General features: G+C 40.5%; 2 protein-coding genes across 2 annotated transcripts in view; both read left to right on the forward strand.

Moving 5' to 3' along the window:
- The first annotated feature begins 95 nt into the window (after window positions 1-95).
- On the forward strand, window positions 96-4218 carry qtrt1 (queuine tRNA-ribosyltransferase 1). The gene is made up of 9 exons (XM_010730396.3): window positions 96-433; window positions 531-599; window positions 683-821; window positions 910-1104; window positions 1492-1630; window positions 1730-1805; window positions 1924-2033; window positions 2320-2404; window positions 3312-4218. Exons 1-9 carry the CDS (start codon window positions 146-148, stop codon window positions 3462-3464), a joined length of 1254 nt encoding a protein of 417 aa, XP_010728698.2. The 5' UTR covers window positions 96-145; the 3' UTR covers window positions 3465-4218.
- Window positions 4219-4380: 162 nt separating this feature from the next.
- Window positions 4381-13811, forward strand: part of kcnt2b (potassium sodium-activated channel subfamily T member 2b) — a 35716-nt gene continuing 26285 nt past the window's right edge. The window contains exon 1 of the mRNA XM_027285511.1: window positions 4381-5727. Within this exon, the coding sequence (XP_027141312.1) occupies window positions 5639-5727 (89 nt within the window). The 5' untranslated portion in view covers window positions 4381-5638. The remainder of the gene's footprint in view (window positions 5728-13811) is intronic.

Genomic DNA, 13811 nt, shown 5'->3' on the forward strand with positions numbered 1-13811 from the left:
GGCTATTTCCCCTGCCTCTCTGCAAAGCGAGCGTTGTGATTGGATAGCTAAAAGGCATGTTCGTCGCTCTGAACAAAATGCTGCGTTCTGATTGGTCGACGCGATTGTCCTTCGCAGCCGTCTCACGTCACATGCTCACTACGACATGGCCGCTACCGCAGAGTGTGGAGCTGATACAAACACTTCAGAAAGCAGCATGTCTTTAAAAAAGGCTCTGTCCGCAGCGTCTCCGCTCACTCTGAGAGTCGTGGCAGAGTGCCCGGTGACGAAAGCAAGAGCGTGTGACCTTGTGCTGCCACACAGCGCCGTCAGCACCCCGGTGTTCATGCCTGTCGGTACCCAGGGCACTCTGAAGGGGATCACTGTGGACCAGCTGGAGGGTCTGGGATGTCACATCTGTCTTGGAAACACGTACCACCTGGGCATGAGACCCGTGGGTAGCACTGCAATAACAGCTTTTCTTTGCCTGATGATTAATTTGACTTTAAAGTTTTATTTGTGTCTTTCTATTTCAACTCTACTGCCCATAGGGACCTGATTTGATCGAGAAAGCCAATGGTTTGCATGGGTTCATGAACTGGAAGAGAAATCTTTTAACTGTGAGTATGAATTAATCATAGGTTGCTAAAAAAAAAAAAGTTGAACACAGTGGTGATCATCTTCACTTCCCTCTACTTTACAGGACAGTGGAGGGTTTCAGATGGTGTCTCTTGTTGAACTGTCTGAGGTCACCGAGGAAGGGGTGAAGTTCAAGTCCCCCTATGATGGCAAAGAGATCCTCCTAAGTCCAGAGAAGTCCATCAGCATACAGAACAGTCTGGGTATGCAAGGAGTAAAATCATTTTAAAACCGCATTAAGTTTTTCCATCAGCTAAAAGACCATGCCCCATGTTTCTCTTCTTCTCGCAGGGTCCGACATCATGATGCAGCTGGATGATGTGGTCAGCAGTACCGTGACGGGACCACGGGTGGAGGAGGCAATGCACAGATCCATTCGCTGGTTGGACCGCTGCATAGCAGCCAATAAAAATCCAGACAAACAGAACCTCTTCGCCATCATCCAAGGAGGATTAAATGCAGAACTGCGCAGGACCTGTCTAGATGGTAAAAAAACAACAACAAAAACAAATCCTGTGGCATTTTTGATCACCTGCTTTTGGCCCCATTCAGCTGGGATAGATCCCAATAGATCCTTAGCATTTAGTTTGGACAGCTCTTAGGATCTATCCAAACTAAATGCATATTAACATCATGTTTTTGTTTTTTGTGAATCAGACTGCTCGAATAGTAAAAACCCCAAGTGTCAGGATGTAAAGAGGAATCCAGTAATATAACTGATATTTACGGTCAAAGTTAAAGAGCATAAATATTGTGCAAAGATATTGGGAGCAATCTGCATGTTGGCGAAGCAAACTAGGCAGTTAGACTGTGAAACACTGATGACAAGGGCTCAAACTCCTGCTCTAAAAATCATTCATCTGCTTCCTGTAGAAATGACTAAACGTGATGTTCCTGGATTTGCCATCGGCGGCCTTAGTGGAGGAGAGGAGAAGGATGATTTCTGGCGGATGGTCACACTCAGCACAGATCATCTGCCACGAGAAAAGCCTCGATACCTCATGGGTGTGGGGTACGTTAGCCTGTATGCTGGAAATATCTCATGAGAGCAGACTTTAAGGTTTTAGAAACTGACATGAGCATGTTTATGATCCATCCTCATGTGCTGCAGGTATGCTGTGGATCTGGTGGTATGTGTAGCCCTGGGATGTGATATGTTTGACTGCGTGTTCCCCACCCGAACTGCAGTAAGCTCTCTTTAGCTCCACACTCTGATAATCACTTTTTATGATTTTCGTGTCATTTAGCAGCTATAATTCCAAGTCAGAAACCGTGTTTCTGACAGTCATGTTTCTTTTCTCTCAGAGGTTTGGCTCTGCCTTGGTGCCTTGGGGATCTCTCCAGGTAAAACAAAAGCAATATGCCAAAGACCTCCAACCCATAGACCCAGACTGCAAATGTCCCACCTGCAAGAGGTAAGTAAACAATGAAGCTGCTCTGCTTAGCTGAGTTGCTAGTATCATTTTTACAAAGAATGATATGACTGATGATTTTTTTACATTTGTCATAACATAGTCAATTTTGCTATCTGACTATGCAGTAACAATGCAATACGTGTATGTGGTGAGGGAAGGAGGCTCTAAATGTGTGGACAGGCACATTTTTGTCAATGCTGCCTCACAATTTGCATCATGTATGTTGCAGAAGTGGACGTTACTGTGAAGAAGATGTAAATAATCTGCTTCCTTTGTTCTGTTTCAGACATAGTCGGGCTTACCTCCATGCTCTGTTCAAGAGTGACACTGCAGCCATGCATCACATCACCATCCATAACATTGCCTACCAGGTCAGTATTGGAATTGTCTCATATCATAACACAGAATTAAACAGCGACAAACATTTTACCCCTTAACAAAAAATGCAAGAAAATACGTTACAATCTTTGCCTCCAGAAGTAACATGTACCTGCCGGCTAATACTATAGACAGTATGAATAGGATAATACACAGTTTTCTTAGTCACACTATCAACCAGTTCTACCACTTCTAAAAAACTGAAGATGAATCTCATTAAAAATATATTATATATTTATATCTACTTTTCCATTCCAGTGACTTCACTTTAAGGACTTGATATATCTGAAAGGCTGTTACTGTGTTTGATTCTCAAGTGTTCATTAGTTCATTAGTATTCTGTATCTGCACAGTGCCTGCCACTGAGAGATATCAGCCCTCAGCCAAGTTTATGTAACGTGTTTCAAAGTCTAATTTTCTGACAAGAGATGTTGAACTTTTATATGTGACATGAATAAGACTGTGTCCTTGCCTCAGTCGCAACCATTTAATTCTTCATTACTCTCTGTCCTTCAGTGTGGCACAAACTTGTGTTGCTGCTCTGGCATTATCAAAACAATGAAGAGTTTCCTATTGTGGCAAATGTGTCTAAAAACATGATGTTTCATGTTAAAACAGTAGAACACATAGTGTCTGATTACGCAACATTGCTGGTGTTTAACTTGGGTCCATGTCACCCTATCATTTGAGAAAAATGTCACAGCAAGTATTTAATTGCTATAAGCCATTTATGTATTACCCTAAATTATTGAAATGATAAATAGTAGCAGAGGAACATTTGTTCTGTACACTCTCAGGATGATGACGTGTAGTTATGCTGAAAAAATGCAGAGATGATTTCTCTCTGGAGATCATAATCACATTACTTGTCTTCGATTCATCAAACATTTCTCTCTGCAGCTCACCCTGATGCGCTCCGTGAGACAGAGCATTGTGGAAGGCCGATTCCCAGAGTTTATACGGACATTCATGAAGCGAATGTTTCCCTCTCGTGACCAGTACCCCAGCTGGGCTGTGGATGCGCTTGCCTCTGTCAACGTCACGCTGGAATAGAACCTGGATGGCAGCTGTTGTAGCAGCGACTAGAGAGATTTTATATATTTTTAAATGACTTTTTTTTTAAATGGGGGGATTGTTTTTTACTCTTTGTTTATATTTGTATATGCATTGCCAGTTTTGTTGGCTATGAGGAAAACTGCTTTTGTTCTGAAGGGATAAAACCTAAAGCCCTTTTGCAACAACCTGCTTTACTGAGTCTCTGCATATTGTCCTCAGAGGACGCATTATGATAATGTGAGACTGAATGAGGTTTAAATGAGGTTTGAAACACATGAACTATCTCCTGTGATATGCTTAGATACTTTTTTGTTGTTACCATGGCTACACAACTAGGCCCACCCACTTGAAATTAAGTGTTTTGCCTTCCTGTCAACCTCTGTAATTTCTTTTGTGCCCGAGTGCATTACAGAGATATTCCATTTTTACCACAGTATTAATAAATGTGTATATATATATATTCTCTGTTTAACCCCACATCCTGACAGGCTGATTTGTCAGCTAACTGTTGGAACAGATAAATGAGTCCTGCTCACTACGGATTGTGCTTTTGTCATGATGACCACCAGAGGGCAAAATAGACAAAACTAGAGCCAGGTCTGACTCTAACACTGAATGATTTTTCTGTATACCATTTCTCAAAAGGTAAACAACAGTTCAACTGTCTCTGAGTAAAAAATACCATTTAATCACAGTAAGATTAAATGTATGAGCTGAAACGTAGGAAGGCACAAAAACAATGATATCATAATTGTTCAAACTAAAGACATTATCTCTAATTAGTATTAAAACATTCTCATTCATTGTTGTTATTCATTTTGTCATCAGTTCAATAGGCAATAATCCCTTTTGACCCTCTTAGGGAAGGTTTTGTTCGGAGCTTACAGAGGTGCTGGTTTATTAAAGGCCCAATTGTGGGTGATTAATATTAATCATTTGAAGTTAATTTGAATAACACCTGTTATCTGTGGCTTTGAGTCAACGGTTCTCTTGAGCACCACATTTGAATTTCATTACCGCTTTTGTTATGACCACAGGCTCTACATGATTAATCCCGTGACATCTAATGAGTGGCAGACAAACAAATACCTACTACAACACAAATGGTGGGTTTTGTGCCTAATAGGAGTAGTTTACAAATGCTTCAGTTACAACACATTTTAGCTACAGACCTTTTGTATTCTAATAGCCCACATTAACTTCTAGTTTTGAATGTGATTATCATATTATTTTTATGTTTATTACAGGATTGTGGGTCTTTATCTCGAGCAGGAGTGATTTTTCTTGGATACCTCACTGTGTGTTTTGATTATATTTAGCATATGAATGCTTGGTGAGAAAGCAACGGCACCCAGGCTCAGTTGGCAAGGTTACACTAATTAAATTGGATGTATTCTCATGTATATTTTCGTGTACAGTTCACAATGTGTCATATGTGCCTCCATAAACTGACTCTGACACTTATAACCGTATAATATTTAAGAGATGGACAGTTCACATAACAAACTGTAGCTCTCCTTGTAGAAATAATAGATATCTATTAGTGGTGCTTAGACTCACGACTGAGGTGCGCGCAGGTTTCCATAGAAGTCTGGTGGCTATCTGGGCATCACGTGTCTATGTGTGACAATTTATTATCATTCACGATTAGAGAGGATAGTATAGGCTCATAATGCAGCGCCATGTCCGATATTGTGGATTTTGTTGATTTGTGAATTGTTGCTTTGTCATTCCTTTAATGAAAAGTCGTCGCAATAGTACAGTGTAACGCCTGGTTACACATTTGTGGCCAATGCGTCCATGCGTAGCTCAGGCAGGGAGGATGCTGGTGTTGAGAGAGACAACCAGTTGCTCTCCAGCTGTCACAGTAAAAGTGGAGCCTCCCCTACGCACAGACGGATGAACATCCTCGACCTGTTGCCTCGGCGGGAAGAAAAGTAAAGCAGCAATTTGACGGTTGCCAAAAACGAAAGAAGTTAATTTTTTTTTCTGTTTAGGAGAGAGGACGAAGACGATGCCATGAGCTGTATCAATGTGTTCGTTATTAATGTCCGTTTTGAATAGCCGAGGGAAGAGGAACGGAGTTGGTTTTGGGGATTCCACCTCCTCGGCGTGGAGGTGCGGTTTGCGGTGATTTCTGTCTCTTTCTCTGGGTTCTGAGAAGGAGGACAATGGTCGAACTGGAGAAGGAGGTGCTCCCGCTGCCACCTCGGTACCGGTTCCGAGACCTGTTGCTCGGAGACTGGCAGACCGACGACAGGTAAGGATGCAGCTACTTGCATCGTTTACGCACGGCGCACCGAATCCGTTGCGCATCTGTGTGCCACGAGAGCATCACACCACCTGTTTGAAAAGTACTCGTTTGTTTTTCGTTTGTATTTTATCCCTGTGTTCCCGTTGTATGAATGTGTTGGACTATTTTACTACCCAGCTGCAGCTCTGTTATTATGGAGGCTGCAACAGGTTTAGTCGTTGCCTTGTGTGCGCAGAAGCAATCTGTTGCTAATACAATATTATCTCACTAAAATTAATACAGTAATTAAATCATATAAAAGGAGAATACTGACAAGAGTGATAATAAATGATACACTAATTATTCATTCAGGAATATTAATAATATCATGTCATGCTACCATGACAGGAACATCAAAAAATTCCTTTGGTGGCATCAACCAGGAGGGAAATGAGTATGGTAAACCTGATACCTTATTAATGTTACTCTTCTTGCAATACTTCCTGAGATTTACAGTGAACTGCCACCGGGTCAGGCAATTTCAAGTGGGTGCTCTGAGTAACTGGCAATTAACCTTTGCTTACACTCCCTTTGCAGGACAGTAGATTTGACGTGCTATACGATATGCATTGCTTAATTTGGCTATTTCATTATCCTGTCTAATGGAAAACGCTAACCTCCATTTCACGCATGGTATCTCTTGTTGCTGGGTGGAAATTTGGACCAAACACTTGTGGATCGGATAATTGGAAAGCTTGCCATTGTAGGTTATGAAGAGAGGGCAATCCAAATCCAGCCAATGGCAGGCTTTGTTACAGACTGCTGCATGTTATCATAGAAGCCTGTCAATAATGTCAATAATGCTTATCATTATTGACACTATGCAAAAGCATCTAGCATTTTCCTGTTTTTGTGGTGAATCATACTATTATACTGTATCAGAACCCCTTCTGCAAAGCTGGTAAACAGGCCTGCTCACTCTGGTGCTCTTCTGGCTTTCTGTAATTTGTCAGCTATTGCCCAATTAAGACTAATGTTTCCAAACCAGAGAGCAGTGTGACCTCCGTCACCTGATTACAGATGTTTGGTGATGAGGGGTTTGCTGCTTGTTTCTTGAAAGAAATAAAGGGACTTTTTATAGTCCAGGCACCTCAACCTCTAAAAGAGACAAGAAAAGCAAAAAAACAGCAACAACATGGATAATTTCACAAAATAAATGTAACAGAAATAAAATAGGTATCTAGTGAAAGTGTGGGTGTGATTGATTTAGTTGGTCTGGAGGCTGCTGGGACTGTTTGAGATGACTGTGTACGTGTGTGCTGTAATATTCTCTGAACACATGATTCGGATGAGTGTTTTCAAGAATATCTTGGTGTTGTTTATTAAGATGAGAGCTCTAGAAGGTACTTCAGATTGAAGCTGCGTGGGCTGTGAAAGTTACATTTGTGTAGTCATAGTGTAGAGCTGCAATGTCCGGTGCACACGCATGCTGCCTCTTTTACACAGTAGGTCCTAATGAAGAGCATTAATTTGAAATGAAATCCTAAGTGTAAGTCGGTGTGTCTGAGCATCCGTCGCACACATCATCATTGTACACAAACCTCTGCACCCTTGTGAGAATAAGAGAGCGATTGACAAGGGGTCAGGAGTGTCCAGGGAGTATTAACTGCTATTAAATGGGCTGATTAGGAGGAAAGCGAGAGCTTGGATTGATAGTGACAGAAAACTTAATTACGGCAGTCTGTAATGCCACATCTGTCATGGTCCATTAATCTAGGAATAGCATTTAAGTAACATCCCTTTAAGAAACAAATGGACCCTTGGCCCAGGTGCATAGATAGCTCCATACAGTAAGGCCGCATCCCAGCAGGAAAATACTCTCACTAATCAAAATGCCAACATGTGTACACATAACTTATCTGCTTCACACGTATGGTTGCCCTCTGCTTTGGGAGAACCTACATTACTGAGTCCTATAATCCCTCTTCCGTCAGGGGCCTTCACCCTGTCCTCCTCTCCTCTCAGCTTGCATCCATCTGTGTGTGTGTGCGTGTGTGTGTGTGTGTGTGTGTGCGTGTGTGTGTGTTTCCATACGTTGCCTTCGTTTAACATCTTTTAAACCCCATCCCCCACCCCCTCCACCCTTCTCTTATATCTTCGTCCTGATTGAAGTGCTATAATACCATACTTTGCCCCTTTTCGAGAGCTCTCCTTTTCGAGAACTCAGTGGAATACGTTTTGCTGTAGCCATCTAAAGGCTCTCAAGTGAGCCAATCTTCAGCACAGACTTTTAAAAAGGGGAATTGATTTAAATTTACTTCACACACAGATATCTCATATCCTCCTCCTCTTTACTGTATTATTATCGGTATACCTATAGTGCCTCCTCTTTTTTTCTCTGCTAGTGTTTGAATTTTCTAGAGGACCTGTGTCCTGGGGAGCTGCGATATGGTGTGTGACTGTGTAGATGAGGGGGTCTGCCTTGGCCTTTAAGTTTATAGTCATACATATTTTATACTTTAATTTGAACTGCTCATGGCCTTAAAACATGGTTTGGCTAAAATGTGCAAAACTGCAAACATATTAGACTTTTTTAACAACCCAGCATTGGCTGTATCTATCTTTTGTCAAATTGGAACAAACAGATAATAAATCTGGCTCAGTTTTCTTTGTGCAGACTGAAACAGGCCTACTCTCCAGGACAAAATTGGAATAATGGTCTGCAGCTAAAAGTGTAGTTACAACTGCCAATTATCTTTATCAGTGTAGTTCCTATAAATCATCATTTTAATCAGAGTTGCGCCTGATAATTGATCGGTAACTGAATATAATGTCCTGCTGTTACATAAATGTGTCAAGGACAAAGAAGTAGCAGCATTTAAACTACTGATACTGTTCTGATTACAACAACACCATTTATGTTTTCTGGCAGTGAGTCAGAGGCTTCTGTTTTGAGGAAATGCCAGATGACTAAACAATTAAATACAGATCTTTGGCAGGCTGATGACAAGGATTTTGCCAGTCAAAGGAGCTGTTTTTGCCTAAAATGAACATAATATTGAGGCCTGAAATCGATCAAATCTTTAAGTCTTGTTGTTGATATTAGTAGTATCCTGTAAATCTTATTATCTCAGCCTGGTTGAATTTAGAAAGTAGGTTAGCTTTCAGTGTCTGTCTTTCACCCAAACAATCACATATTTTTATCCTCAGCATTATGAGCTTTTTTTTCTTTCTCAAAAGAATGACATTTCTGGCTAAATGTACAGTAATTACAGTTCCAACATTGCAGAGCAATATACCATTCTTTTCAGAGTTGATTGCATGTTCACAAAAGCCAATACACACATGAATCCCAGCACAACTCCACTTGTATGTCTAATTTGTTAGAAGTGAAATGAAATACAATGGAGTCTCCACTGCTCCACAATAGAAAGCACCTGCGGGAGATAGTCCAAGATTATCATAGAAATGACAGCCTTTTGTCCGTAGAACAATCTCTCACTGGCTGTCGCTTCCACTTCTTCCAGATATCTCTGTCTCAGTCTACCCCTTTTCCCAATTCTCCTACTGCCTTTATGTCCCCCTTAATTCTTCCAGTCAAGCCTTAATCTAGTAAGGCCAGTGTAGTGCATGATCCATCAATATCGTCAATATTCATACCAGTTTTAGTTTGCTTTGACTTCGCTGGAGTTCTTTAGAGAGCCTTTCAGAGCATAAGTTACAGTCATATTATTTATGTGACAGTTTAGAAAGCTGATAGCTATCTCTGTCAAGAGTTGTAGAAACATGGATGTATTACGCACCATGGCTGTAGATCCAGAGCTGGAATAAAGGATGGTTATTAACTGTACAAATGGCTGGTTTTATGAGAAGAGTCACTGTGAAAAGGTGATTTTATCAGATTTGAGGGTGGATGAGAGAGAAGAGGTGATGAGGAAGCATGCAGACTTAATAATTTCTCTCATGACCTGTGCGCATGTCCTCACACGAACAACTGACAACAACTAACTTCTTCTAACTAACCCTAACCCTAACACCCATGCGCTAATGGAAATTAATTTAGGCGTCTGCAAAGTCGATGAGAAGCTTGGGGCCTTGAGTAAGGTAGGTTCACAAAACCAAAGCATCAGGCCTGACAGATGCCCAATTGTATTAATTAGAAACCGCTTATAAAAACAACATCCTAATTAATATCGGTGAAGAGGAGATGATGCCAGTTGGCAGAGGTGGACAGTGTACACAACTTCACTACTTGAGTAAAAGTACAGATACTCCTTGTCAAATATTGCTCTATAATACAAGTAAAAGTAGCTTAGTCAAAATATTACTTAAGTAAAGTAGTAAAGTATTTGCTTAAAAATTACTTAAGGAAGTATTAAAAAAATATCTCAGGAAATACAGGAAAGGAAAGTAGCTTTATTGTTATTATACAATACATGTATATGTTTATAGCTCAAAAATAAAGAAATAAATGCAAGAAGCCTCAGAACACAGACTCAGCTGCATTCATCAACAAATGAAATTTCTACACATCGTAGTGTACATTTGAACACATACTTAAAAATTAGCCGGATAACCCACATCAAAGACAGCCGCACCTGTATAAAAAAACATGAACAGAAAGTCAACTTAATCATTCAGCTGCACTGCAACTGTGATACTACAAGCTCATACAATTACGTTTCAAATATTAATCTGCAATTTAACAAACATTAAGCGTCAGTAGCTACTTCACGTGCTTTTAAAGATAGGTCAGTTTGAGAGCAGGCTGGAGGGCATGGTGTATATATATATGCAGTCTGAGAGAAGGTTGTGTTCAGTATAGAGAAGACATAACCTGAAGGCAAAGTGAGACACACTTCAATCAAAATGTATTCAATTTATTTCTTTGTACTCCAGCAACCCCTGCATCCTGTGGCTTGGTTTAGGTTATATAAAATATATACAGTACAAGATATAGGCACATATCCGATGTTAAACCTTTAACCCTTTTCATTGTTATCATTGATGAGCGATAGCCCAGGGATGTAGAGAGAGCAGTGTCAGTGCAGGCTGTGTCCCTGGTGGTCATCTAGAAACTATGGTTCTTTTATTTTTAGAGCTTTTCTGGCTACCACTGGGCTTTAATGAGCTAGATATTGGATTCCCTAACCCCCCCTTCCTCCCCTTTAGTAAGACAAGCACTGTCAACACTTAAGAGCCTTCCTGCTGTGGATACTAACACAGCCATGGGGTTGACTAGCATGTGTCTGAGTACTTCTAGGCTCTAGCTTTCGATGTTGTTGGAATTGCCCCGTGGCATCAGAGTGGGGGCAGGGAGCTGCTGTGCCACGCTGTTGTGGAGGATCACAAACACTGTTGTCCACTGATTGCAGCTCCCCTATTCCCAAAGTGTGTTAGTGTAATACACCACAGGACTCTTCAAATCTAAGCTGCCCCAGAGACACCAGGGACAGGCAATATCGATGGCTCCTTTCATGTTTCACTCCTTTTTCATCGCACATGTTGTCCTCGAAGCGGTGATATGAAGACGACTTTGAAACAGATATCTCACGTTGATTTGATCAAATGTTAAATGTCTGCGCACATCTGAGGCTAAATGTAATCTGAAGACACAGGGAGATTGAATGTCATTGGATTGCTTTTAATACAGTTGTACATCAATTTCAGCCATATTTTGTTTCATAATAAAGAGATGAAATATGTGTTCTTTAGTGAGCAAAACATGAAACCAAGTAGTGTTCTCCCGGGGCAGAGGAAATTGTTCTGTTCTGTTCCTCCTTCAGGTAAATAAAGGACTACGTGAATGTGTCACAATGTCCTCCTCTAGGGAACAAATAGTAAATGATCATTTCAGGAAAGGATGAGGAAGGGGTGGGGGGGCTGAAGTAGTTCCTGTGATGATGTATGTAAAGTTTGAATTCATGAGAAGCCTGCGGCTGTCCATGAAATAGCCCCGAGTGAACTGCTACAGTGCAGACTTACTTACTGTCAATATATTGTGAAATATATGACACATTTCTTGCAAATGTTGGCTGTCACTTTCCCACTGTGCTTTGGCCAGGCTACTGTCTAGACATGTGTGGCTAGAAACATGTTTGTGCACTGTAGATAAAATAGTAGATAAATTGCTTTAGTTGATTTGTAGACAGGGAGAGAAAGAGACCTTCTAAAAGGTCTCACTCATCATTAACTTATTACAAAAGTACTTGCTTGTTTCATTGAAATGTTAAAATCAATTTTATGGCAGCGGTGAGTGGTATTAAAAAAAAATTCTTTTTATCTGACTCTGCAGTCAGCATGAACTCATGCGTTGCCAACGTTAAAAGAAAAAAAAAAGAAAGAAATCAGATATTTCCTTAACGTGCATGTGTATATACAATATATTCTCTTTTTTTTATTTCTAACGTGTTTGATGGTTGTGTATCTAGGTCAGGGACAGGGTGTCCTGTCAAACATTGGTTGGATGAAGTACTTATGAGAACACCTTGCTTCTGTTAAGCTGTTAGAGCAGCCCCGTGGTGATGTGCAATTTATGTGCCTCTTATCATCCCATTGAGTTTCTCCTGCCCTCATTTGTAATGTGTGTGTATATTATTATTATTGTGTGTCTTTGTCTGCTTTTTTAGTCTTCTCCCTTTTAGCGATGCCCTCTTTTCTAAGAGGATCCCCTGTTTATCTATTTGTCTAAAGCAATACAGGATGTTGAGCTTAAACATTATACTATCAGCGATTCCCCATAAACATTTCCACTGGTGCACTTACTTTCTAGGTTAGATTTTATTTATCTTAGTCGTCACCTTGTCCAATCTGTACATTTGCGACAGATTTGGACAATCATTTATCCTGATTTCCATAACGGTGCTCCACAGTATAGACCTGTAGACAGCCTCTACTTGAATTTGTATTTATATGTATGATCTCTTTTATTACATGTAGTCACATCCCTTCCCTTTTCTCACAGCATGTTTTAATATTTATAATGGATTTATTTGATTTTCCAAGGATATGCTCCAAATATGTTTCTTGCTTTTTTCCCATTTATTAAACAAAATAAATGTTGGTATATTGATCCTACCATAAGGTTTACCAAGTCAAATCTTTCACTTGGTTACCTTTTCTCCTGGGTTTTTTTTTCTACTTCACTGGTATGAATACTATTTCTGAGTTGTGTGTGTAGGTTGTGATGAGCCAGTGCTGTGCTGTTGTGCACGCATAGATTTGGGTTTCTTCAGTCTCTTCAACTGTGTCATTAAATGGCCAGTGCTGTGTCATTATGGAGCGCAGGCATGGGTGGAAGCAGCAGGAGAACAAGGTTCAGCACTCTCTCTCGCTCTCTCTCTCTCGCTCTCTCTCTCTTGCTCTCTCTCTCTCTCTCTCTCTCTCTCTCAAAGATCCTCCCCCGCATGTCCCCCTCTGTCTTTCTGTCCATCTGTCTGTTTCTATTTATCTGTCTGTATTTTTGTCTGCTCTCTCTCTTTCTCCTTCTTTCACACTTCAACTCTCAGAGTGTACATGCAAATCCAGAAATGCAAATTCTCTCCCCAGGCTCAGGTTTGAAATGCAATGCCATGCCCCCTTTCTTCATGTTTTCTTGTTTCCAGCTGTTAAAGCTGCTGTTTTTGCTTATTAAAGCTCATGGGATGATCTTAGTTGCCTGACTCAAAATAATTAGTTAGATAAACCTATATTTTAATGAGGAGCAGAGCAGGGGGGGTTATTCTTTTATGGTGGTTATGGTGTTACATGATACGCTAAAATGGTTCTTCCTTAATCCAGTTTTTTATTTGTACAATAGTATCCCAAAGCAGGTTTTCTAAACCATTATCTAATCATTTATTTTCTCTGTGCTTTTTGAAAAGCCTTGGGGGGCTGATATGTGGCTATTGCCCAGAGGTGCTATCATGATGTGTCTTTTGTTTTGCAATAATGTTTTTTATGAGTTTTTAATGTGTTTTTTTTCTCACATCCTCCCCTTAGATTAAAGATCCCGACGCTCAATCTATCCCACAGCTCAGCTGTTTATTGGGCTGTATTTCCACTTTATTTTTCATCCTCTGTTGTACACTCAAGTGGAAAAGCTCCTGCTTAGAGAAACACATCAAGGGCAA

Source organism: Larimichthys crocea, chromosome XII, assembly GCF_000972845.2.
Source record: "Larimichthys crocea isolate SSNF chromosome XII, L_crocea_2.0, whole genome shotgun sequence".
NCBI classification, from domain to species: Eukaryota; Metazoa; Chordata; class Actinopteri; family Sciaenidae; genus Larimichthys; species Larimichthys crocea.